The 25,858-nt window shown below is 61.2% G+C and overlaps 1 protein-coding gene across 1 annotated transcript in view; it reads left to right on the top strand.

Moving 5' to 3' along the window:
- The first annotated feature begins 5,711 nt into the window (after window positions 1–5,711).
- Window positions 5,712–25,858, top strand: part of MYRF (myelin regulatory factor) — a 30,815-nt gene continuing 10,668 nt past the window's right edge. Inside the window, exons 1-11 of the mRNA XM_068976652.1 lie at window positions 5,712–5,730; window positions 15,546–15,633; window positions 15,821–16,084; window positions 18,258–18,319; window positions 19,244–19,523; window positions 20,332–20,582; window positions 20,668–20,791; window positions 22,718–22,913; window positions 24,470–24,546; window positions 24,728–24,838; window positions 25,477–25,567. Coding sequence (XP_068832753.1) covers window positions 5,712–5,730; window positions 15,546–15,633; window positions 15,821–16,084; window positions 18,258–18,319; window positions 19,244–19,523; window positions 20,332–20,582; window positions 20,668–20,791; window positions 22,718–22,913; window positions 24,470–24,546; window positions 24,728–24,838; window positions 25,477–25,567 — 1,563 coding nt within the window. The remainder of the gene's footprint in view (window positions 5,731–15,545; window positions 15,634–15,820; window positions 16,085–18,257; window positions 18,320–19,243; window positions 19,524–20,331; window positions 20,583–20,667; window positions 20,792–22,717; window positions 22,914–24,469; window positions 24,547–24,727; window positions 24,839–25,476; window positions 25,568–25,858) is intronic.

The following is a 25,858-nucleotide window of genomic DNA, read 5'->3' as shown; positions in this document are numbered from 1 at the left end:
AATCAATCCCGAGGAAACAAAGCCTGAATAGTCACTGCAAGGACTGATGCTGAGGTTGAAGCTCCAATACAGTGGCCACCTGATGCAACGAACTGACTTCCTGGAAAAGCCCCGGATGTTGGGAAAGATAGAAGGCAGGAGAAGAAGGGGGTGACAGCGGGTGACATGGTTGGATGGCGTCATCGACTCAATGGACACGAGTTTGAGCAAGCTCCGGAAAATAGTGAAAGACAGGGAAGCCTGGTGTGCTGCAGTCCATGGGGTCCTAGAGAGTAGAGCACGACTTAGCAACTGAACAACAACAAGAGTCGGGTGGATTTTTTTCCAGCCCCCGTGCTGTGTCTGAGGACCCAGGGAGGCTGTGAGCGGAGCCACTCTGTAGTGAGATGATTCTCTGGGTCCAGGATTCCAGAATTCCCTGCTTCAGAGGTTTCAGAGTTCTAAGATTCTGCAGTTTGAAGATACCACCCTAGTCATTCATTCATCACATCTATTACTATTTTGAGCATCTACTGTGTGCCAAGTAGCATTCTTGGTGCTGAAGTTAGAGCACTGACCAAGCCAGAAAATACCCTTGCCCTCATAGAGCTTTCATTCTTGACCGAGGAGAATGATAACAAAGAGTAGATACAAATCTTTTTTGTGGTGAGAAAGAAAGGCTAGGTAGGGGGAACTGGGCTTCCCAGGTGGTCCTAGTAGTAGAGAACCCGCTTGCCAATGCAGGAGACTTTAAGAGAGGAGGCTTCGATCCCTGGCTTGGGAAGATCCCCTGAAAGGGGGCATGGCAACTCACTCCAGTATTCTTGACTGGAGAATCCCATGGACAGAGGAACCTGTGGGCTACAGTCCATGGGGTTGCAAAGAGTTGGACACAATTGAGCAACTTAGCACTTATGCACACAGGGGGAATTGCTTTCAATAGGATGGCCAGTGAGGTGATGAATGAGCTGAGACTAACTACTCCGAAGGAACCAGCTCAGGGGAACCAATGTTGCAGACAGATGGAACAGCATGTGCCAAGGCCCTGTGGCTGGTGTGAGTCTGGCATGTTTGAGTGATGGCAAAGAGGACTTTTGGTGGCCGTGACTTAGCAATGGAGAGAAAAGTAGGAGATGAGGTCAGCGTTACAGGCAGGAGGAGGTCATACGTGGCCTTGGAAAACCAGGGCGGGAGTTTAGATATTGTTTTTGTTTTTTAAATTTTTATCGGAGTATGATTTACAATGTTGTGTTGGTTTCTGCTGTATACTTGTGTGTGTGTGCGAAGTCGTTTTAGTCATGCCTGACTCTTTGCGACCCTACGGACCCTAGCCCACCAGGACCCTCTGTCCATGGGATTCTCCAGGCAAGAATACTGGAGTGGGTTGCCATTTCCTCTTCCAGGGGATCTTCCCAACCCAGGGATCGAACCCGTGTCTCTTAAATCTCCTGTGTTGACAGGCGGGCTCTTTATCTCTAGCACCAACTAGGAAGTCTATCAGTTATACATCCACAAATATAATGCCATTTGCAGCTGCATGGATGGGCCTAGATATTGTTTGGAGTGCAAAGGGAAAGCCCAGGTTTTAGGAAAGAAGTGACATGATCTGATCTACGTTTTAAAAAGAGTGATTTGGGTGACTACCCTGGTGGTCCAGTGTTTAAGACTCTGTGTTTTGCAATGCAGGGGTACGGGGGTTGGGGGGTTCCATCCCTAGTTGGGGAACTAAGATCCCACATGCTGTGTGGCATGGCCAAAGAATAAACAAATAATAAAAACAGATAAAAAGAGTGATAGGGAGGGTTATAGAGGAGATCAGTGGGGAGAGAGGCTGTGCTGTTCGGCAGGAAAGAAATGAGAGGCGCTCACAGAGATGGAGACAGAGAGAGAAGGCTGGTGGGTTCACGCGGGACCCTCCTGGATGACGGAAGGGGCAGTTTCCCAGGTCAGCCAGGACCTGGCTCTGATGTTGCCTTTGAACCTAATCACTTTGAAACCGTTAGACCTGGACTGTTGAATACCGCAGCTACACATAACTATTTAAATTTGAACTAATTAAAATTAACTAAAAATTTCAAGGGCTCGGCGGCCACATGTGGCTGGCAGTGACCCTGATGGAAGACAGAGAGAAATTCCCCCATCACTGCAAGGTTGTACAGGACAGACTTCCTCAGACGGTACCAAACTTCACTGAGCCTCAGTGTTCGCATCTGTAAAATCACATAGTAGTCTCTCTTTGGTAGGGTACCTGAGAGGAAGAACTCGGAGATAATCCCCGTAGAGCACTCAGGGTGGGCCTGGCCCCTAACGAATATTTGAGAAATGCAACTTATTATTGCTGAGATGGGCAGTGGGTCAGCAGAGGAAACGGGGGCTATCCCTGAAGTTTGGTTCTGAACATCTGAGATTGAGAAGCCTGCTGTCTTCTCTTACCCCAGAGGCAGGCGAGGACTGCGGGGGTCCTGGCCTCCCGCAGCACAGGGGTCTGGGGGCGCAGCGACCCCCCCCAACTCGATTAGGAGCGCCCCCCGCGCCGAGCGCCCCCAGAAGGAGCCGCGCGCATCCTGCCCGGCGCGGGGCTGCGGCGGGCCGGCAGGGGGCGCGGCGCGCGGCCGGCGGGCGGGGCGCGTGCGGGGCGGGCAGGGGCCGGGCCAGGGCCGCGCTGGGGGCGAACGCGGCGGCGGGCCGGGCGGGACGGCAGCGGGAGCCGAGCCGGGACTGTCGCGCTGGCCGCGCCGGCGGTGCCGCGCCCCCGGGCCGGGCTGTAGCGGGGCCGGGGCGGAGTGCGCGCCGGGCAGGCCGGACATGGAGGTGGTGGACGAGACGGAGGCGCTGCAGCGCTTCTTCGAAGGTGAGGGACCGCGCGGGGCCGGCGGGGACGGCGACCCTCTCGCGCTGGGAGCCCCCAACCCGGTCTGCCTGGGGACTGGGACCTCTGACTGTGCTTTCGCCACGCCGGGACCCCGCCAGAACGCGTGCTCCGGGCGGGGGCCCTCCTCCGTCTCCTGCAGGTTAATACCCACCTCCGCTGAACTTGGGTTCCCCCTCCCTGATCTGCCTCCCCCCCCCACACACAACTTCCTTGGAGCTGCGTCCCGTCCCTACTCAGCCCTCCTTCACGCCTTCCAGGACCCTCAGTCCCCTCTAAATTCTGACACTTCCCCGACCCCGGGGACCGTCCCTGTGCTTCGCTGGAACCCCCTCTAGGCTGGGGTCCCCAGCACGCCTTCTGGAGGTCCTCCATGCCTCTTAGGCTGGCACCCCATGGTGCCTCCCAGAGACTGGGACCCCCACCCCTCCCCAAGGACCCAGACGCCCCGCTGTGCCTTTCAGATTGGCACCCTGCTCCCGCTGCCCCCTGACTCCTAGGAGCTGGGACCTGCCCCACGGTGCTTCCGGGAGCCTAGGACCCCCATCAGGACGGGGAGACCCCCTTCAGGACCGTCACCCACCTTCTCCAAGGCCACCTCCTCCCCCATGGCTGAACTTCCCCTGGAAGCAGCTACCCCTCCCTTACTAGGGGCTGGGGTACCCCTCCCAGACATTCCTCTGTGGGCAGGATTCCACCCCCTCCACCTCCAATGTTCTCCTTGGGCTGGAACCTTCTTGAAATTGGCATCATCACCCCCCCCTCCCGCTGCCCCTGCCGCGTTAGCCACCTCCGCCCTCTGAGACCTCTTGCTGCCTCCTGCCAACCCCCCGAGGGTCCTCTGGGCTGTGTCTCACACCTGTCCTTGGAGCTCTGCCCCCTCAGACGGTGCCCCTGTCCCAAGAGTGGCCTCTTCTCCTCACCTTGACCCTACAGGACCCTTGCCAGGGCCAGGATCTACACACACCCTAGTGTTTTCTTCTGCCCTCTCCCTGCTCCTGAGCAGTGGTTTTGGGGGCACGGCACCTTCATCTCACCAACTCCTCTCCCCTTTTCCTGAGTAGCCTCCGCCCCTCCTCCAAGCTGTCCTCCTCTCGGGTGCTGAGGTCAGGAGGGAAGGGACAACGTGGGGGAGGGGGACAGGCGCAGGCTGACACCCCCCGGCTTCTCAGACCCTTGCTGGAACATCTAGCCAGACCTTCTGGGTGCTTTCGTGTCCCTCTCCACCCACCTCGGTAGCCCACCCTCTGCCCCTACCTGCTCCCCAGTCCCTGAGCCCATACCCTGCACCTCAGGGCTTTCAGAATGCAAAACTCGATGATCCAGAACCTTCCCTCAGTGTGAACCTAACCCTGGTGAGTTGCGGGTGGCCCACAGGGCACACAGGGCAGGGAATTAGGGCCCAGGTTTCAAGCCCAGCACCCAGATCTCTTTGGGGTCCTGTGAGGAAGTAAGGAAGGCCTTTCTTTGACTCAGTTTCTCACTGTGACTTCCGGGGTGTGAGGGTCAGAGCCTTTGTCCACTCTGCTTGCTGCCCCCAGCCAGAAGTCACAGACAGGGAGAAAGCTTACTAAACAACCCAGGTAAGGGCATCCCCAAACCTCAGGCCTCCCCACTGCAGTTTTTGGGACGCTCCCCGCAGCCCCAGATCCAAGAAGTCAGGTTGGGACTAGGTTGAGTGGTTGATCCTGAGCGGATGGGCCATTTGAGGGTCCTGACATTTCCCCATCGGTCCCAGGGGCTCTGGTCCTCCCCAGCTCCTGTTAATCCTTTAGGAGCCTTGAGGGGCTTTATGGACACCCTGGGGAGGTAGGAAGGGAGCACTCGTCCTTGCTTGGGGGGCTACTCTTTTGGGGGTGCCCTGAGCGTGCCAGACGTCCCGATGACTCACAAGCCAGACCCCCTTGCTTCCTGCAGATATCCCCGCGCCTCCTCCCCCAGGACCCTGGGCCCGGGCAGAGGGGTGGGCCTGGCTGGCCCAGGCTCCCTGTCTCCGGAGCCAAACTTTCCCTCCTGGCTGTGGGTGGGGGGTGGGGGTGGGGGCTGACGCCACAGCTCAGCCATGCGGCTGGCCTGGCTGGCCTGGCGGGGAGGCTGTGCTGCTCCCTCCAGAGAGATAAGAGGAGACTCAAGAATGTCTGTGGAGGGAGCCAGGGGCTGGAAAAGTGCTCCCAGAGCCTGCGATGGGGGGAAGGTGGGGCAGGCGCTGAGGGCTGGGGTCTCCCGGGCAGCTTGGGGGGGGAAGGCCTGGCCGGGAATCTGGTGGACAGTGACACATGGGGGACTCAGCGTGGGTGTTAGGGAACCCCTGGGGGTGGGGGTTGCTGGCGAGTGTGCTCATGAGTGGAAGTGTGGAAGCGTGGGCAGCGGTGCTGTTGTGTGCGTGGTGGACGTGTTGTTCCAGGGGGAGGGAAGAGACGCGGTGCGTATGTCCCTTGGGGCTGGGGGACGCCTGAGCTCTCATCCCGGGTCCTGCTTGGCTGTGGTCACCCCCCAGGACAGTGGGTACATAGGCGCAGGGTCTGTGCTTTCAGCTCTGGGCTTGGAGACAGGAGAGAGCTTGACTGAAGGGGGCAGGGTGTGCCCAGGCCCCTCGTGTGGCAAGGCCCCCTCTCCAGGCACATCAGGCGTGTGTCCTGGGTCCTGCCCGCACAGAGTAGGGGGCCAGGCTGTACCCGGCCCCAGGGTGGGGGTCTGGAGGCTAAGGCGCTTTGAGCTTCAGGTGGGAGGCTGGGACAGGGCGGCCCCCTCGAGGCTGGTACAGCCAGGCCCCCGTGACCGCCTTGCTAATCCCCTAGAGGGAGGCTACGGCCGCCCAGACCCGCGGGCACAGGGCCTGCAGAGAGTGGACCCTCCGGGCACGATGCACTGGCTCCCAGCAGGTAACCGGGACACAGTGGCAGGTGTCCTCCTAATCACGTTGACTGGCTGGGGCCTGGGGCTCCCAGAGCTGGTCAGGGCCAGGGCCAGGCGGCATCGGAGGATCCCTATGGGGTCTTAGAGGTTGTGGGGTGGGCTCGGTCGCTGAGAGCTGTGTGGCCCTCTCTGGACCCCTTTTCCTCACCTGCAAGACAGGAGTGGGCAGCAGAGAAGGTCTTGATGCTGCCCTGGGCTCTGATGAGCCTTCTCCTCCAGCCCTGGAGAAGAGGGATGTTTTAGAAGGCAGAGGGTGCTGGCCCCTGGCTTCAGGGATGCATGGGGTGTGAGTGAACAGCGGCCAGCCCTCGGAAAGCCGGTGGGGATGGAGGAAGCGACTGAGCGGAGCTGGGCTGCCAGCATGTGCTGGAGAGGCCACCCAGAGGTTGGGGTGCCTCCCCCGGCCTCTAGAGCCCTGCTAGGATTGGAGGTGAGAGCTGGGTTTTCACTCCTTCCAGACCTGATGGGTAGCTTGGGCTGGTGACTTTCCTTCTCTGGCTTCATGTCCCCTACCTGTCTGGGGTAGGCAGGTAGGCTGGACCAGAGCAGGGGCTTCCAGTATGATTCTTTTTAGCCACCAAACAAAGGCAAGCTCCTGACCTCGCAACAGGACATATACACTGGACATGGGGGGGAGGGGGCGCTGGGCTCCTCACCAACCCCAGAACACCAGATCCTGGTTTTGACCCTTCCTCAGCTCTTGGATGGGGAAGGGGAAGGATGGCATGGCCCGCTTTCCCCAGTCTGCCTGCAGAGGAGGCCCCCGGGGAGCCCACCTGACCACTCGGGAAGAGGATGCCCACCTTGGACGGGAGTCTGGGGCTGAGATGCGGTGTGTGACCAGGCACTGTGCCCGAGTCCACCTGTCTGCAGTATGCTCCGGGGAGTTGGTGGGTGGGGGAGACCACCAGACCCCTGATTCTCAAGGGGATGAGATGGGGTACCTCCTGGGTCTGCACAGAGCCCCTCTGGAGGACTGCTGTCCCAGCCCCGCCTCCCTAGGTCCTGACTCCAGCTGGAGGGGACGTGGTAGGTAGCAGGGGCAGTGGTGGGGTGGGCGACTGACTCATCTCTCTGTTCCCAGCACCCAGTGTAGGGCCGGACAGGGTGGGAGGGGGCAGGAGATGGAAGCAACAATGACTGTGTGAACAGAGGCAGGGTCGGGGCCTGGTTCAGCGCAGAGGAGCGGAGCAGGCTGCTTCCAGCCTGCCGACCCCAGGGCCTCTCCTGAGTCTGGGGGCCTGAGCAGAGGGGCTCCGGGGGTCTTAGGCAGAGCCAAGCAGGGTGTTGGGGGGAAAGATAGGCTGCTCTGGGCAGAACGGCCCCCTCCTGGGGACCTGGCCCCCGCTCTCTGACTCCTCGCAGGACTGGGGGCCCTGGCAGCAGAGGCCACTGGGTAACCGCCCAGCGGGGGCTGCTGATTGGCTGCTGCCCTTGGACTTTGCCCTCTCGATAAGGATGGGGAGAAGAAATCATTAACTGCATTATTAACCGGGGCCGGCCCTGCCCTACCCAGGCTGCCTGCCCTTTTTCTCCCACCTTCTTCCTTTTCACCGAGCCCTCCTCTGGGCATCGGGTTCCCCCGCAGCCTGGGTGTGTGTATGGAGAGGCATCCTCTCCCATCTTGGTCTCCAGCCCCTGTTGCCAGGATGTTGGGCAGCCCCTTGAGCTCATGTGGGTTTCTGCATTCATTGAGGTGGGCTGTCGGTCTGTCCTTAGCCTTCTCCTAGTCTTGTCCCTAAACCTCTTTGTGCCTCCACCTTCCCATCTGTAGAATGGCAACACAGCTATAGGCGTCGTACCTGCCTCTCAGGGTTTCCGTGGGGATTAGATAAAGGGGGTCTGGGATGGTGCCTGGTGGGGTGCCTGCGGCCTGGACTGAGACTGCTCTCCCCTGGGAGGCTCACACCAGGTACTACGCTCCCCACTTTATTGGTCCGAGGGTAGGTCAGTACTCCCAGCGTCGGACTGGGGCCTGTGGCTGGCGCTGTGTGTCTTGGGAAAGCCCCTCACCCTCTCTGGGCTGCTCGTTCCAGAGCTGAAGGGAAGCTGTCGCCTTGTTGAGCACCCTGTACTCAGAGGCCGCTACATGGCCCTGCCTGGTCCTGATGCCACTCCTGGTTCCCGGTGCCTCCAGTGGGGCCTGCCCCACCCTCCAGCTCAGAGATGAGGAACTCTGGCTGGTGGCCGGGGGAAGGGACTTGACCATCCTTTGTCTTTGCCAGCCGCACCCAGGCCGGAGGTTTAGGCATGTGTTGTCTCTCAGGAGTCCTGGGGCCCTGTGAAGTGCAGCTGGGGTCCCCTCACTTCTGACAGGGGGCTGCTGAGGCAGGAGGAGGAGGCGATGGGGCAGACTCCCTCAGGACAACTGTGGTGGCAGAGCTGGGTGGGATCCCGTCTCCTGACCTGCAGCCCGTCACAGCTGGGTGCCAGCTTGGAGTGGGGCGGGAAGGGGCCTCTCGTCTGTGTGCTGGGGGGCCTGACCATTCACGTGCGGCTGTGCTGGGTGACTGCTGTCCAGCCCCTGGACCTCTCTGGACCTCAGACTCCTCACTCAGATGGTCAGGGTTGTGTGATAGAAGCAGTGAGACCCCAAGACTGTTGAGGCTGGAGGAAGGAAGGAAGGGAAAACCCTGGGTCGAGGGGCAATTGGCTCCTAAGCAGCCCCTGGCCTGGACCACGGACAGTTGGCTTCAGGGCTTCCTGGCCTCTCCCTGCCTCCTTGCTCATAGGTGGGAAAGGTTTTCCTCCATCTGACCTAGATTCCTCCAGCCCCACTAATGCATAACCACAGCCTCTGTCTCTCTGAGGAGCTTGGGGACCCACCACCCCCCCACTCTCCTCTTCATCACCTCAGTCCCCCGTGCTCCCTTCTCCCCACCATGGTTCTTCTCCTGGGGTCTGTGGTCTTCGAGAGAGCGGGGAATCCTCATCCCCTGCTTTGCTAACTTGGAGGAGGCTGCCTTTGGTGACGGAGTTGGACTGGCTCACACCGAGTTCGCTCAGCGAACTGGCTTCACCTGGAGCTGATGGGGAGCTGTGCTGGCCCGGGCCTACCGTGGGTCAGTGAGCACTGCAGGCATGCGTGCGTGCTCACTCAGTCGTGTCCGACTGTTTGCGATCCTATCGACTGTAGCCTGCTGGGCTCCTCTGTCCGTGGGATTTTCCCGGCACGAAGACTGGAGTGGGTTGCCATTTCCTCCTCCAGAGAATCTTCCCGACCCAGGGATTAAGCCCACATCACCGGAGTCTCCTTCACTGCAGGCAGATTCTTTACCTACTGAGCCACCAGGGAAGCACTGTGGGTAGGAGTGTACAAATGTGAGGTGTGTTGAGATGTGAACATGCCTCAGGGCCTTTGCACTGGCTCCCCGCTGCCTGGAATGCTCTTTCCAGTGGTCCGTGCGGCTCACCTCCTCCCTGGCTTGGCTCTGTGAAGCCTTCCCTGCTATCCTGCTTCAAATCGCAGCTCCTCACTCTCCTAGCAACCCAGCCTTATCGCCCTGCTTTAGTGTCTCTGTAACATTTGTCCCCGTCTCAAATGCGGTGGGTTTTACCCATCTATCTTGTCACCTGACTCTGCATCCAGAATGTCGGCTCCATGTAGGCAGGAGGGTTTTTTTGTTTTGTCTTTTTTTTTTAAGGAAAGCACAATTTATATGTACACCCAACAAACCTGATACCGAAGAGGGGACGGGGACAGGCCGGGAGTGGGTGTGAAGAGACCGGGAGAGGGGCAGCCAGAAAGTGAGGGGGAGCCAAGAGGAAGTGGGGGGCTCCTTGTGCAAACTGCCACCCTCCCCAGGCCCTCCTGGGGAAGAGGGTGTGCACATGTGTCCCCAGCTTGCCCTTCGCTATTTTGCTCTGGTCCCAAAGGCAAGGTCGTCCCCTGACTAGGCCCCCTACCTGGCCACGAACGGGACAGGGCAGGAGGTTTTGTCTGTTTACTGCTTCATCTCCGGAGCCTACCATCATGACTGATACATAGTAGAAGCTCAGTAAATAATCGTGTGAAGGTATGAGTGAGCACACTTGGAACATGCCAGTGTGTGCACATGCGTGTGTCAGTGTTCGGCATGTGTGCCTCTGCATAGGTGTATGTTTGGATGTACACGATCGTGTGTGTGCCAGTGGATACATGCCTGGGAGTGTGCCCTTGTGTGCACACATGCATGGGGGGCATGCTGGTGTGTGAACACAAATGGGCCTGGGTGACCCTGGTAAGCCCACCCCGAGCTGCAGGGTGCCTATTTTACCTCTACCGCGAGGGGTCTTCCCCAGCCTGCCTGGCCTGGTCGCTGTGGGAGAAGTTGGAGGTCGCAGAGCAAAGTGGAAATCCCTAGGGACCAATGCGGGTTCCCTAAGAAGGGGCCACAGCTGCTGGGCCCAGCTCTGTTGAACCTGGCTTGGGAGCATCTTGGGGCTGAGCATTCAGCCTTGTGTGGATCTGAGGACAGGATGGCAGCTGTGTGGGGACCCAAGGAGGACACAGCTATACCCCAGAGGGGGCTAAAGATTTCAGGTCCCCTGGAGTAGAAGGGTCTCTGCAAACAGGATGCAGGACTCGACTGCATTTTTGGCAAGAAGTTGAGAGGGAACAAAGACAACCGTGGGTCAGATTTAAGGATCTGCTGGCAATGACTCCAGAGCCACATCCTTGTCATTCAGCCCCAGGCTAACTGGGGATTCGATGCTGAGATGCAGAGGGTAGCTTGCAGAATCAAGCATTTGACCTGAAGGCAGTTTGGGTGAGAAGGCTCTGGTCAGAATCTGAAGCCTGAATTAGTTATCATATATTAATCATAGGTCATATTAATAAAGATAGTCCAGACCAAGGGAGGTGAGAGCCCATATGCCCTGTCCCAGTGGGAACTAGTTTGGCACATGTTGATCAGCTCAGTCAATACTGGGAGATGAAACCACAGCACGGGGGCCCTCTGTGACTGGGGTGGTTGCGGAAGGACTGCCAGGGCAGGCAGGCAGTCACTGAAGTCCTACCCACTGGAGCGGGGATGGCTACAGCCAAGTCCTGGAGGCTGGACTGTGCCACGGGTATGCCAGAATAACAACATGGCACCAGTTGTGCCTGGGCAGGGAAGGCGATGAGAATCCCAAGGTTGATGGAGATAGGATAGTTACCACTAACTGAGGAATGGCCTCCTGGGGTGAGGAGCTCTCCCACCATCTCATTGAAGACTCACGACCACCCCATGGTGCAGGAATCTCCTGCACTTGAGAGAGAAGGAAGCTAAGGCCAGAGAGGTCAGGCCACTTACTGAGGGTCACACAGCAATGAAGGAGGGGCCCACATTACCAACCAGGTCTCTGTGACCCCAGGGGTCCATTTAGGGCATTGTGGGAGCGCCAAGGTGGGCAGTCTCCTGACCATTGCTACCCTGGGCCAGTCCTCGTCTGGAGGCAGGATCCCTGGGGTGGACAGTCGACAGTGGGAGGACAGACCTGTGCCCTGATTGCCCCGGGTTCCGATCAGCTCGTCCCGGATGGCATCCTTGGGCCCTGGCCTGCCCCGCCCACAGCCACGTGGCCGACGGGATTTCCGCCATGTTTGGGGCATGAATTGACAAGTGCCCCATTGACGGGTGGGGGGGAGGGTGTGGACAGGGCACAAGCCTCCCACTGTGCCGTGTCCCCACCCTCCCCCGTTCCTCGGGACAATGCCCGAGACTCAGCCAGCAGCCACAGCTGGTGGTGAGGGGGCGTGAGCATGATGGGGGAGGAAGGGAAGGGTGCAGGGTGAAGGACCACCTGGGCCCCCACACACCCTCAGCCCGCACCTGGCTTGTGTCCCCTGGGTTCCCCTTCTGCTCAGCTGGGTGGCCTTAGAGGGAGGAGGAGAGAGAAGGGCAGGAGGCTTCCTTCCCACAGCCCCGATCCCTGTCTCCCTGGGAAGGAGCAGTGTCTGGCTCCTGTTAAAAGCAGGTAATAAAGGGCCTAATTAATGAGGAGCAGCTGGGGTGCATAGCTCAGCAGGGCAGGGGCGGTGCCTGGAGGGCCCCGTCTAGCCCTGGACCCTGACCGCAGCACAGCTGGGCGGAGGTCCCCAGACCCAGGCAGGCCTGGCCCCAGTGCCCCGCTTGCCACTCTGCTCATTCATCCCACGAACATTTATTGTGTGCCTATGGTATGCTTAGATGCTAATGCCACACAGGGCAGATGGGGAGGACTCAGCCCAGCTGCCATACCTTCAAGGGAGTGGAAAGACATTTATCCTTTCTGAGCTGCAGTTTCCTCATCTGTGAAACAGGGAACAAGAAAACCACCTACCCCGGAGGATTGTTATAAGAATTATATATGTGTTATATACGGTCCAGTGCTCAAGACCCCACGCTTCCAAGGCAGGGGGCATGGGATAGATCCCTAGTCGAGGAACCAAGATCCCACATGCCGTGCAGCCGCCAAAAGAGCTGTATATTAAGTGTGTGACGTGGGGCTGGGCAGAATGACCGCTCGGTGAATGGCGGCTGTGGGTGGGCAGAGGGCCAATTCTGCCCTTAGGGCGTGTGAGTGAAGGGCCTGATGAGAAAGTAGAGAGAAGGCTGGGCATTGGGAGAGTCAGACATGGTCTCTGGGAGGAACTTACACTTAAGGCCAAACCTAACGAGTGATGAGGAATGGGAACAGCTTGAGGGACAGAAGATGAGATGTTTGGATGGCATCACCGACTCAGTGGACATGACCTTGAGTAAACTCCGGGAGTTGGTGATGGACAGGGAGGGTCGCAGAAAGTTGAACACGACTGAGCGACTGAACTGAACTGAGGGAACAGCACGTGCCAAGGCCCCGAAGAGCAAGTGGGGCTTTTTGTCCCAAGAGGGAGTGAGGCTGGGGCTGGACCCTGGAGAGTTGTGGGGAGGGGCACTGGGGCAGGAGCAGCCGTTGGGCAGGCAGGGGGCCCAGCTGCCAGGCCTTGCACGAGGGTTCTGGGTGTCCCGAGCAATGGGAAGTTGGAGGGTCTGGGGAGAGGCAGGGCAAGGACCTGACCTGGTGGTGCCACCTTCAGGCTGTAGGGCCTTGGGCAGCCTCCACACCTCCCAGGGAGGTCTTGAGGATCAGCAGGTGACACGCTTAGCTTCCTGCCTGCCAGGTGTCTGCTGCTGGCTCAGCAATTTCCAGGGTTCTTTTGGGAGTGGTGGGGAAGGGGGCACCCCCAAGAGTGTGCCCTGGGTGCCCTGCCTTTCTCCTGAGTTCCTGGGGGCCTCTGCTCCAGCCTCAGGAGTCCCAGGGCTGGAAAGTTTGGTTAGAGATCTCCAGTGTGGTTCACGGACAGACTGGGGGCATCTGCTTAGTGGCTGGACCCTTTAGGATGGCTGGTGTGGGGAGAGGGCCAGACAGGCCTCGACGACTCCCAGAGAAAGCGAATATTTGGGGTCAGGGTCCCTCAGGAGGCCCCTCAACCCCCAAACCTCATACTTCTCTCCCACCCGTCAGCCCACCCCCACCCTGCCCCAGTGGCTCACCCCTCCCGCCTGCATCCTCCCGTCCGCCCGGCCCCTGGCACCGGAGGGCCTCTCCTCCCCCCAACCACATCTGGTTCTCGTTAGGGTCTCCCAAGATGCCTCTGTCTGAGCCCCCCCCCCACCAATCCCTGGGGTGGGGGGAGGTGGGCAGGAGGATTAGGGGTGATTAGGAGTGCTCCTAGCCAGGGGAGGAGGGGGAGGAGGGGAGGAGGGGTGGCCTGTTATAAATAGCAACACCATGACTCCATCACCCCATCATTCACTGTGGATTCCAAGTTCAGTCTCAAAAACCTGCAGCTTCAGCGGCCAAGGTGGGCGTGACGCTCCAGTACCTCCTCCCTCCCCATTCCCTGTGCCATCCTGCCTCCCTCGGGACCATCCCGCGTCCAGGGGGGTCGCCCAGGATGGCCAGGAAGCCAACCAAACCTTCCCTCTTGGAGTCAGGCCCGTGCCCCTGGCCTCTCCTCGCCTTGTTGCCTTGGGCAAGAGACTTGGCTTCTCTGGACAAAGAGAATGAGGCTAATAACAAACACCAGGTCTTCAGGGGCGATTGGGAGGTAAACCCATTAAGCACTTAGAAGGGCGCTGGGGCCTGGTGGGCACTCAGTGGGAGCCCCTGTCAAAATCATCATCATCACGTCATTCTCACCGTTACAGGTTGGGAGGATGAAGTGTCTCACTGCACGGGAAGGGCCTGTAGGTTGCCTTGCATAGAATAAACTCCTACGATTATTAATGTGTTAGGCCCTAAAAGTGCCTGGGGCACAGCAGGCGCTCAATAAATGGGACCTTTGGTTAACTGAGAAGGATGGAGTGGGGGCTGGAGTGTGACTGGAGTCCTAGGATCTCGGCCTGCAGCCTGGTCACTCCCAGCTTGAGAAGCTCCCCTTGCCCCGGGCAGCCACTGGCGATGCTTGGTGGATGTCCCTTGTTCCTGGCTGGGTGAGCCCAGGCAGGAGGGCCTATCCCAGGCAGCGCGTGACTTCCTAGGAGGGCTTAGCCACTCATTAATCACCTAAGCGGGGCTCAGCATTCTTGAAATGCCGGCTGGGGCCAGGGAGAGGCCTGAGTCGGGGGTTCCTGGGGACCCCAGGGCTCTGGGTGCTGGGGAGTGAGGACAGCCACTGTTCGCTGAGCACCCACTATGTGCCAGGCCCCTTATACACCTTAATTTTTTTCATCCTCAGACAACCCTGTAAAGTGTTAGCTGTTCGTGTCCCCATTTTACTGAGGAGCTTGAGGCTCAGAGAGGGTGAGTGACCTGTCCAAGGTCACACAGCACGCAGTAGGTGATCTAGGATTTATTACTGGACCTGATGTCTGTTCTCAGGGTTCACCAGGAGAGGGAGCATGAGATCAGACCCCTGACTCACGGCCTAGGGGCCTGTGGGAGGGATGCCTCCTGCCTCAGTTGGGGCCAGCCAGCCCAGGCTAACAGGGTGGGGGGGCCAGCCTCCATTATCGGGGTTGACGCATCTCCCACGTCAGCCCCCTTATCACCCCGCCCTCCAACTCTCCCTGCAAGGTGACCCTGGGAGGGGGGAGCAGGGGAGGGCAACTCCTCCCCTGCTGATGCCCGAGAGCACGGGGGCGCCTTTTCTGAGAGTCCCCCCACTTGGTGGGGCCAGGCCAGGGGGAGGGCCCAGGGCCCCCGCTGTTCCCTGCTGAACCTCTCTGAGGCTGTTTTCTCCTCTGGGCTCAGCACCCTCGCCCTCATTATGAGGGTGGTAGGCACACGCTCTGAGCGGGGGCTGGGTGCTCCTGACTCCGACCCTGACTCCCTCTCCACCTGCAGCTGGGCCCGGGGTGCAGGAGTCTCCCCGAACCCCATGCGCCACCCACCTCCCCCAGGATGTGTGGTCCAGCCCGGCCAGGCCCGATGCTCCTGGCTGCCCGCATCTGGGCTGTCTGGAACCGCCACCTGGAGGACAGGGCAGGACAGTCAGCGAGTCTGGGCCCGAGGCTGTGAGGGTGGTGGCACCTCATTTGCTGCTCACGGCACCCCGTAAGATGGGGACACGTTCACCCCATCTTATAGACAAGACGAAGGGACTTGCTCGTGTCATGCATCTGGGAGAGGGGATGGAGGGGCAGGAGCTGGTGGGTCCGTCCAGATGCAGACTGTGGGGCCCTCCCCTCTTGGAGGAGTCCAGGGGGCCTTGTGGGCTGGGGGCAGCAGCGTCCCTGCCTGCTGGAGGGGCGGCAGGTGGTGACTGTGAAGGGCTCTCCCTCCATGTGGACACAGGTCGGGGGGCGGTGGGTGCTGGGTCTCTGCCGTGGCTCACGGCCACTCCTCCCCGCAGGCCACGACATCAACGGCGCCCTGGAGCCTTCCAACATAGACACCAGCATCCTGGAGGAGTACATCAGCAAGGAGGACGCCTCTGACCTGTGAGTGGCCCCGCCCCCAGCCCCACGGGCCTCACCTGGGAGGCGTGACAACGTCCCGCCTCCAAAAGCTGCTCCTCCCCCTCTGCCAGCCTCCAAGCCCTCTGCGGGGTCCATGCTGCCCTGCGGGTGGGGCCCCGGGAGGGGCTGGGGGCCCCCGCTGGCGCTGAGCTTCCTCCCTTCTCCGCAGCTGCTTCCCTGACATCTCTGCTCCAGCCAGTGCGGCCTCCTACCCCCATGGGCAGCCAGCGATCCCCGGCTCCAGCGGGGTCCACCACCTGAGCCCCCCGGGGGGCGGACCCTCCCCGGGGCGCCATGGGGCCCTCCCACCCCCGAGCTACAGCGCCCCGCTCAACTGCAACAACAACAACGGCATGGGTGTTGCTCCCAAGCCCTTCCTGGGGGGTTCTGGGCCCCCCATCAAGGCAGAGCCCAAGGCTCCCTATGCCCCAGGGTGAGTGAGGGCAGGGAGTGTGGCGGGCGGGTTAAGACGCAGGGGCCCCGGGCCAGGCAAGGCATGGGCACAGTGACAGTGGGCCTGGGGTCGAGGCTGGGCAGTGGGGGGTGGGCTGCCCAGGGCAGGTAGCAAGGTGGTGGTGGTGGGCGAGGGGCTCCAGGACTAGGCCGAGGAGGCTTTGTGCTAAGGCAGTGGGCAGCTGAGGGTTCTGAGCAGGGGAGTGGGGACAAGCCAGCCTCCCCCTCCCAGATCCGCCCCCCACTCCTCTCCAAGGAGCCCACGTCCCTGCCTGACCCCGGGGCTCAGCCTGGGCCCAGCTGTGACCCAAGGTTCCAGGCAACCACCCGCCCAGCCCACGTAGAGGCGGGGAACATGGGTTTGCCAAGCCCTGCAGAGGTGCTCAGAGAAAGTTCTGGGTCCCCCTCAGGCTGAGGCAGGAGGCAGGGGACCCCGTCTCTGAGTGGAAGGATAGTGGGGTGCTGGGAGCACGACGCCCGTCAGACAGCCAGGCTCCGTCTCCAGCTCCACTATTCCCAGCCTTGTGGGATTGCAGGCGGATTCTTTACCAGCTGAGCCACCAGGAAAGCCCATTCTTCCGGGTACTGACCCTCAACCTCGGTTAGGGCCTCAGCAGCCCCAGCTGTAAAGGGAGCCCCAAATGCTTCCGCCCCATCATGTGACTGTGGGAATTGGGGAAGGAAGCCCAGAGGAAGTACTGGGGGACAGTGGCCATGTCCTGGCTTATAGGGGGGAAGCCAGGCAAGGGTGAGCCATAGCAGCAGAAGGCAGCTGGCCGCTTCAGGCCAAGACGCTGTCCTAAAGCTGCAGACCCTGAAGGGCAGGGAGGGAAGAGAACTAACACCACCTAACAAGCGTCTGCTGGGTGCCCGCTGCTGTACCCCAGGCCTCTATGTGAGCTCATCAACTGCCCCAGTAGCCAGCTCCTGGGGGACCCCAACGCCAGCCAGCCTGTGCGTAGAGCCCGGTCTCCCTCACAGCAGGATTCGGATGGCCCACTGAAGCCATTTCCCAGGGAAAGAAAGCACGTGTCCAGAGCCACACAGACACTCCGTGGGCCCCAGGCGGCTCCCACTGCCCCACCCCTGCCAGGCCCTGTTCTAGGTGGAAAACAAGGCAGGCCTGTCTCTCCTGCAGGGGGTCTAGCTGAGGAGGGAGTTAGTAATCAGTAAATCAGCAACTCGAGTGCTGTGAGGAGTTAGGAGGAAGAAGGCAAGGTCCTGTGGACTTGGCATGTGAGTTTGCAGGGGCTAGAGAGAGAGAAGGGCCTTTACACAAGACCACTGTCGGGGCAGTGCAGGCAGCAGGCGGGGAGACAGACACGGAGCTGGAGAGGCCCCGGTCCGCCCACCGGGCCATGAGGGCCACAGCAAGGACCCGGTCCCCATCACTTTTTCCTGTCATCCTCACCCACGGGGCCTGGGGAAGCCGGTGGGGGGTGGCTTGTCCAGAGGACCTTGGGGACCCTCAGTTAGCCCAGGGCCGTGTCTGCAGTGACTGGGCTGCCTCAGATGCTGCCTGGGCCTGATGGAGGGCAGTCTTCCCAGATGTGGGGGCCACGATGGCCAGAGAGCCAGCCCCCTGCCCGCCTTCCTGTCCAGGCGAGCGCAGGGTTCATGGAGGACGTGCTGACCTCTCAGAGTGGAGTTTGTTCTTGCTCGCCCAAACCACTGATAACACAAAGCCTATGAGTGCAGGCCTGGCAAGCTGGCTCCCTGCCCAGCCCACACCTGCCCATGGCAGGGCAGCCCCTCCGGTGACCCACTGACGTTTCCCAGGCCCAGCCCCCTAGGCCCCCTAGAGTTTCCAGGAAGTGGGGCTTCAGTGGGTGCAGGAAGAAAAGAGCTGGCCTGGCCCTTGGATCTGGGGAGGGAGTCCTTGAATCCCTGAACCAGGGACAGGCCCCTCTAGTGCCCTGTACGTCTGAGGGGATGCGGGGTGGGAGCCCAAGGCCCCCCACCTGCAACTCAGCCCCGGGCCCTGCCGGGCACCCCCAGGGGGCTGGTGAAGAGAAATGCCTCTAATGGAGTGGGGAGGAGACCTCAAGGCCTCCAGCCCCTGGGTCTCTGGGACCCTGCCCTGCAGAAGTGCTGCCCGACTGGGAGGCAGGGGTCCCGTGGCCCAGCCAACAGCCCTTCCCTCTTCTCCACAGCACCCTGCCAGACTCTCCCCCAGACTCGGGCTCCGAGGCCTACTCCCCCCAGCAGGTGAATGGTGAGTCCGGCGGGCACCGCCCTCCCCCTCTGGGGTTTGGGCAAGTGGTTGGGGCGGCCTTATCGGGAGGGAGGGAGCGAGCCGGGGGTGGGGGTGGGGGGCCAGTGGCCGCCCAACAGGCCCAGATTATCGCTGGTCAAATACTCCCCGGCGCTGGCTATTGTTTCCCCGTGGGCGGGTGGGGAGCCTGCCCGGCCTCTGAGCAAGTGTCCCTGCCGGTGATGCCACCCGCCTGCCCGCCTGCGCCATCATGGACGCACCCTTCAGCGGTGAGTGGATGGCTGGGGGAGGCAGCCTGGGTGCAGCTGGCTGGGCCCACCGCGCCTCGGGGTGTGCTCAGGACTGCCGCGGCCCCCAGGTGGCCAAGAGCAGAAGGATGGCAGGCAGCCTTCTCCCCACGGCCCAGAGAGGGGTCAAGAGTTCTGTTTATCTTACCAGAAACATCTCTGGAATGCCTCCTGGGGAACAAAGGGAGCTGGGGCTTCCCCCCCTCATGCTGGGGGGCTGGCCCCTGGGAGCCTGGTAGAGGGGCTGCCGGAGGGAGGAGGGGCCCACCTCCCTGCTGTAGGACTGCACTGGGGGTCCCAGGAGACTCCTTCCTGAAGCCCAGAGGAGGAGCAGACCTGCGAGGGGCTTGGGAGAGAGCCTTGGGACGTGGGTCCTCCCCGGGGAGCTGGGCCAGGCCCAGCCCGGGGAAGAAGAGGGCTTCGATGGGGTGAAAGGCTGCCTACCCCCTGGACAGGGTCTAGCCTCCCCGCCCAGGCTTGCAGTGGGATTGGGCTGCCCAGCCTCCTCCCAGTGGGATGGGTGGGAGGGCAGCCCCCAGGCTGGGCTCAGGAGGGGGTGGGTATGAGGAGACCCTGCCCCAAGGAGAGCTGGTGCCTGGAAACCTAATGTCCACCCCCTGCCCCCTCTCTCCCACAGACCCCCATCTCCTGCGCACCATTACCCCCGAGACCCTGTGCCATGTGGGGGTGCCTTCCCGCCTGGAGCACCCGCCCCCACCTCCAGCCCACCTGCCAGGCCCCCCACCGCCCCCGCCGCCCCCACCGCACTACCCCGTCCTGCAGCGGGACCTGTACATGAAGGCCGAGCCTCCGATGCCCCCCTACGCCGCCATGGGGCAGGGGCTGGTGCCCACCGACCTCCACCATGGCCAGCAGTCCCAGATGCTCCACCAGCTGCTCCAGCAACACGGAGCTGAGTAAGAGCCGGGCAGCCTCCTCAGGGGTGGAGAGATGGGCTGGTGGGGGCAAGGAGGGGATGCTTGCCCAGGTCACAGAGGTAGAAAGGGGCAGAGCCACAGCCTGAACCTGGGCCAGTGCTCTTACCCACACAGCAGTGACTTTCTAACCACACAGAGTCCACAGTTTTCTGAGGAGGTTCTAGGTGTAGACCCAGAACTACTTCCGCTCTGACTCCAGCTGCAGAATTATCTTTTTATCAGTTTTGGACATTTGAGATTTCGTGAAAGATTTCATTCAAGGAAAGATTCCACTGGCAAAGCTTTTTGTAAACCAGAAGGGGAAGGGGTGCTGTGTAGCCCCCCGCAAATCGTCAGCCCCTTTTCCAGGAAACTCTCCCAGCCTTGGTGGTCCAAGCCCTCTGGCTTGTTTCTGGAGGCTGCTCTCCAAAGAGCCCTCACTATAACGGGTGATGCTGAGAATGACCCCACAGGGAAGGGACAGACTCACTCATTCCACCAACGATTCTGAGCACTTGGTGCACCAGGCCAGTTGCCGGGTGTGATGGGGACACACGGGCGAGTCCGGTGTGGCCCTGCCCTGCTGGATTCCACAGCCTGGGGAGCAGTGAGGAGGGACAGACACAGGATGATAGCACAGCACGATGGGAGAGCACAGAGGTGGTAAAGACGGGGCTTCCTGCAGGAGGTGTCCACTGGGCTGGGCATATCCTGCTGGAACAGGGCAGAGAGGGGAGCGGGGGTACTGCCCAGTGGGACAGGTCGGGGGGGCACTGGTCCCCCCATGACGCACACCTGTATCCCCCAGGCTCCCCCAACACCCCGCCAAGAAGAGGAAGCACTCGGAATCACCTCCCAACACCCTCAATGCCCAGATGCTGAACGGAATGATCAAACAGGAGCCTGGGACTGTGACGGCCCTGCCCCCACACCCAGCGCGAGCCCCTTCCCCACCCTGGCCTCCCCAGGGCCCGCTCTCACCTGGGCCTGGCTCCCTGCCCCTCAGCATTGCCCGGGTCCAGACACCCCCTTGGCATCCACCAGGTGCCCCCTCACCAGGTACACGGCTGGCCTGCTCAGGCTTTTGAGTTGGGGAGGTGGGGCCCGGGGCTCGGGGCCCATGGCCATTCCCTCTCCCCGCCAGGTCTCCTGCAGGACAGTGACAGCCTCAGTGGCTCCTACCTGGACCCCAACTACCAGTCCATCAAGTGGCAACCGCATCAGCAGAACAAATGGGCGACACTGTACGACGCTAACTACAAGGAGCTGTGAGTGCTTCGTGCCCCTTCCCTCGGTAAAGAATCCGCCTGCCAACGCAGGAGACCCGGGTTCCATCCTTGGGTCGGGAAGATCCCCTGGAGAAGGAAATGACAATCCACTCTGGTATCCTTGCCTAGAAAATCCCATGGACAGAGGAGCCTGGCGGGCTACCAACCATGGGGTCACAAAAGAGTCGGACACGACTTAGCAACTAAACCACCACCACCACCCATCCCTCCTGGTCATGCCATCTGGGTAACCCCAGCCCTGGCTTCAGGATCCTAGAGCAGGGCTGGAAGCACCCTCAGAACAAGACAGTCCCCTTTCACAGAAGAGCAGGCTCAGGGCAGAGCTAGGGCTGCCACTCAGGGCTCTTGAGTCCTGAGCCAGCCCGAGGCCTCCTTAAGAAGGTGGTGTCAGCCAGGGAGGGGCCAGTGGGGGCGAGTCTGGCAGCAGTGGGTGGAGAGGGGTGTTTTCTGGCTCCTCCTCCCCCTCCCCCCTCCTCCTGCATTCCAGGAAGGTAGCCGGAAGCTGAGTGTCAGGGAGGCCCTTCCAGCAAGCCCCCTCCCTGCAGGGCAGGGGCCAGTGGGTGGGGGAGGACGGGTCAGAGGCTGCCCCAGCATTCCTAGCTCTGCTCCAGCACCCACCCATGCGGATTCAGCTTCCTGGGACCCAGCCAGGAGCACTCTGGGACCACTCCCCTCACTCCCCTCACTCCCACGGAAGGCCAGCGAGGGGTGAGAGCATGGCTCACCATCAGCTCACTTTGGACCTTGCTGGGACTGGGCAGGGTGTCTGGGACTTGCCTTCTCACAGCTAGTTCAGCATCCTGGAGTTGGGGGTCCCAGGCTTTGTGGGGTTGTTAGCGAAGCCCTCAGGGCTGGGGCAAGGAGCTGTCCAACTAACGTAGTGGCTAAAGGATCCTTTGAGACCCTATCTAGGTGTCGGGGAGAGGTCTTTGGATGTCCAGCCCTATGGCCTGGTGAGGACCCCCCATTCCTACAGCCATTCTTCTCAGGTCAGCCCTGCCACCCCAGATCTCAAGGCCAGGAAGTTGGCACCTGAGGTCCATCCCAGTGTGGTACGGGCACTTTCTGGGTGTTTCCTGGGTGGTCAGGCAGATGAGCGGAGCCCAGGGAGGGAGAAGCAGTGAGCCCTGCATCTTCCCGTAGATGTTAGCCAGGCCCAAAGGCCTCTCCAAGTTTGGAAACACTCTCCCTGCCCAGCTTCCTCCAGGCAGGCCTGGGCATCGGGGGCACTGCTTGTGCCTGGGGACCTGGGGGAAGGCAGGCCAACAGTCTCCCCGTGTCCTACCCCCTGGAGATCCCCCAAAGAGCCTAGACCAAGAACACCTTCCCAGCAACAGATTGGTAAACTGAGGCTGAGTCCAGGCTGCCCAGAGAGCCCCCTCCCCACCGGGTAGGAGTCAGGATGAAGATGTCTAGGGGCTTGAGCAAGCTGGTGGGCAGGGGCTGGGCCCGTGCAGAGCCGGCGCCTGGTTCCACCGTTTCCATGGCAACCAGCTGTCAGGCACAGTGAGGCTCCACAGACGCATCCCCTCTCACCCTGTCTCCCTGGAGGGAGGGGGCCTTCGGCCAGTGTTCTGGGAAGAAGCCAAGTGTGATGAGGGGCTGTCAGGCCCCCTCATCAGGAGCTCACTCCTGTCCTAGGGTCTTGCCCAGCCTCCCCCATCACCGGGGCGCAGTGGTCCCAGGCATATAAGGGAGGAATATTGGCCGAGGCATTGTCACACCAGAGCTCAGATCCTCCTGGGGGGCTCAGTTTCCATTTCTGAGAAGTGGGAGCAATCCTGAGAGAGGTTTGAGGGTGGGGGCACCAGGTAGGAAGTTGGCTTGGGGACACGGGCCACAGACAGGACAGGTGAGGCAGGCCTGGCTGGGGGCCCTCGGTCGAGTGTCCTCGCCTGCCCCCAGGCCCATGCTCACTTACCGCGTGGACGCCGATAAGGGCTTCAACTTTTCGGTGGGCGACGACGCCTTCGTGTGCCAGAAGAAGAACCACTTCCAGGTGACGGCGTACATCGGCATGCTGGGCGAGCCCAAGTACGTCAAGACGCCCGAAGGCCTCAAGCCCCTGGACTGCTTCTACCTGAAGCTGCACGGAGTGAAGGCAGGTCTGGGGCTCGGCAGTGAGGGTGGGCAGCAGGCCGGGGGAGCCGAACGAGCCTGGGGCCAGGTGAGTGTGTCCTGAGGAGACTCCTGGGGGCTGAGTCCAGCCCCCTTCCCACCTGAACCCCCGTGCCCGCCCCTGAAGGGTCATGCCCCCAGCCCTCTGCTCAGTTCTGCTTCCTGTTTCCTTCTCTACCCTGTGACCCCAAGTCTGTGTGCCCAGCCAGGACCCCGCTCCTGACCCTGCTGTCAGCTGCCTCGGTATAGCATCCCAAAATGAACTCCCTGCAAACTCGCCCTCCCCAGGCTCTCCTCTCTGGGAATGGGGCTCCGGGGCCCTGGTTACCCAAGCCATGAATCTGGGACCTGCTTGCCCACCTCTCACCATGCACTAGGCCCCGCTCTCTCTCCTGGAACTTTCCACAACCTGGTCCCTTCCTCTCCTCCCCGCACCTCTGCCCAGACCAGGCCAGCCCCCTCTTTATCTGACCACCCACAGCCGGACTTCTGTTCCACCTGAGACACAGGTGGGCCCAACATTCCCCATTTAAGGCCTCCAGGCCCCCATCTCCCCCATCCACCTGAGCAAGGCCCTGACTGCTAGGCTGAGGCAGCAGAGGCTTTCGGGACCCCATCCTCACCCCGGCCCTGGTTTGCTGGGCCCAGTCACAGCCCCTGCCTCCCCCCCAGGCGGCTCCTTCTCTGGGACGCACTCTGAACCCCACTGCCTGCCTCCTCCCCTGGCTGACCGCTCCTTGACCTTCACCGTTCACTCTGCTGCCTCCTCTGGGACACCTGCCCTGAGGCCCGTTTTGACTTGAGGCCCCTCACTGTCCAGCACCTCCACGATGGTGGTGGTTGATTTTGAGCCCACGAGCTCCCTGATGGCCTGGCTGCGTGTGTCTCCTTCCATGTCATGAGTGGGGCCTGGCATTGCCGTGGCTCAGCCTGTGCTCTGGAGGGCTTGAGAGGCCTGGGAGTGGGATGGGTTCTCGGGAGTGTGCTTTTGGGTGTGACTGGGTGTTTGTGGATAGGCTTCTCGGTGGCTCAGCAGTGAAGAATCTGCAGGGCAGGAGCCGCAGGAGACATGGGTTCGATCCCTGGGTCAGGAAGATCCCCTGGAGAAGGGAATGGCTACCCACTTGCCTGGAGAATCCCATGGACAGAGTAGCCTGCTGGGCCACAGTCCTTGGGGTCGCAGAGTCAGACAGGGCTGAAGCGACTTAGCATGCACGCATAGGTGTTTGTGGAGGCTGATTTGGGATGTGTACTTGGAGATGAGTGGAGTGAGTGGGTGTGAATTGGTGGCCAGCGAAGTTGCCTGTGTGTGTGTGCTTGTGTGTGCACGTAGGTGGGAGAGTGGTGTGGGTGTGGGCTCATGGGGGGGCGCGGCGGTATAGGAGAAGGCACAGGAGTCTGTGGGCCAAGGGGAGGGTGGGCCTCAGTTTCCCCAGGAGCTCCCGCTGGGCTGGGCCTGGGCTGAGAGGCTGAGGAGGGCAGGACCAGGTGGGGAGACCCTAGGCCCTGAGGTGCCCTTGGCCTCTGCTCCTCCCCCAGCTGGAGGCCCTGAACCAGTCCATCAACATCGAGCAGTCGCAGTCGGACCGAAGCAAGCGGCCCTTCAACCCCGTCACGTGAGTGCCTGAGCCGCGGCCGGGGAGGTCCCCAGGAGGGCTCCGCTGGCAGGAGCCAAGGAGGGCCAAAGGCACCCACAACGTGCCCCTCCCACACATTCCTGACCCCGGGGCCCCTGGTGGCCTGGCTCTCCGCAGCCCCTCTTCCCTGGCCCCTGAGTCCCCTGCCCCTCCTCTGCAGGGTCAATCTGCCCCCCGAACAGGTCACGAAAGTGACTGTGGGGAGGCTGCACTTCAGCGAGACCACCGCCAACAACATGCGCAAGAAGGGCAAGCCCAACCCCGACCAGAGGTGAGCGGGCTGCGCCCCTGCCCCGGAGCCCCTCCATTTCTGAAGACCAGGGGGTGGAGGGTGTCTCCCCCACTCCACCCCCGCCCCCGCCCGCGCATAGCATGCCAGAAACGGAGTCCCAGAGATTGACCCACTTCCCACATGAGGGACCTGGGTTTCAGAGCCCTTTACCACTTACGGATCGGAGAGCGGAAGCTGGCTTCCTAGCTGTTTCCGCCCCCTAGTGGAGACTCAGGTTCCTTCTCTGTAGTGCGTGCTTCGTCTCTTCAGTCGTGTCTGACTCTGTGCGATCCCATGGACCGTAGCCCCCACCTCCCACCCCAGGCTCCTCTGTCCATGGGGATTCTCCAGACAAGAATACTGGAGTGGGTTGCCATTCCTTCCTCCAGGGGGTCTTCCCAACCCAGAGATCGAACCCACATCTCTCTGTCTCCTGCATGGGCAGGCGGGTTCTTTACCACTAAAGCCGCGTGGGAAGGCCCTCCTCTGTAGGGTGGGGTGGTCATGCTCTCCTCCAGGGTGCCCGGAGCCTGGGGGAGATGACCAAGTGCACTGTACATCTGACCCAGGAAGGCTGGTGGAGGTGGGAGGGGAATGGGGTGGGACTCTAGGCACCTCTGAGACCCTCTTGTGTCCAGGTACTTCATGCTGGTGGTGGCCCTCCAAGCCCACGCACAAAATCAGAACTACACACTGGCCGCCCAGATCTCAGAGCGCATCATCGTCCGGGTGAGGGCCACCTCCCCGCAAGGGGCTGAGAGTCCTCCCCAGACCTGGGAGAAACAGCACCCAGGAGAAATACAGGGTCCTCAGGGGTCAGGAGCTGGAGTGCTGATCCTGTGTGGCCCTGGGCAAGGTTCCCACCCTCTCAGGGCCAGTGTCTCCTTCACAATGAAGTGTAGAGGTGGCCAGGACCCGGTTGGTGGCTTTCCTGAAAGTTGCAGCCATGGGAGGACAGTTTAAGCTGGGCATGGGGCTGTGAGGAGCTCCGGCTGGAGCTGGAGGGGTGGCTGTGGGGTT

Source organism: Capricornis sumatraensis, chromosome 8, assembly GCF_032405125.1.
Source record: "Capricornis sumatraensis isolate serow.1 chromosome 8, serow.2, whole genome shotgun sequence".
Classification (NCBI taxonomy): Eukaryota; Metazoa; Chordata; class Mammalia; order Artiodactyla; family Bovidae; genus Capricornis; species Capricornis sumatraensis.
This window is presented reverse-complemented; position numbering and strand designations above follow the sequence as displayed.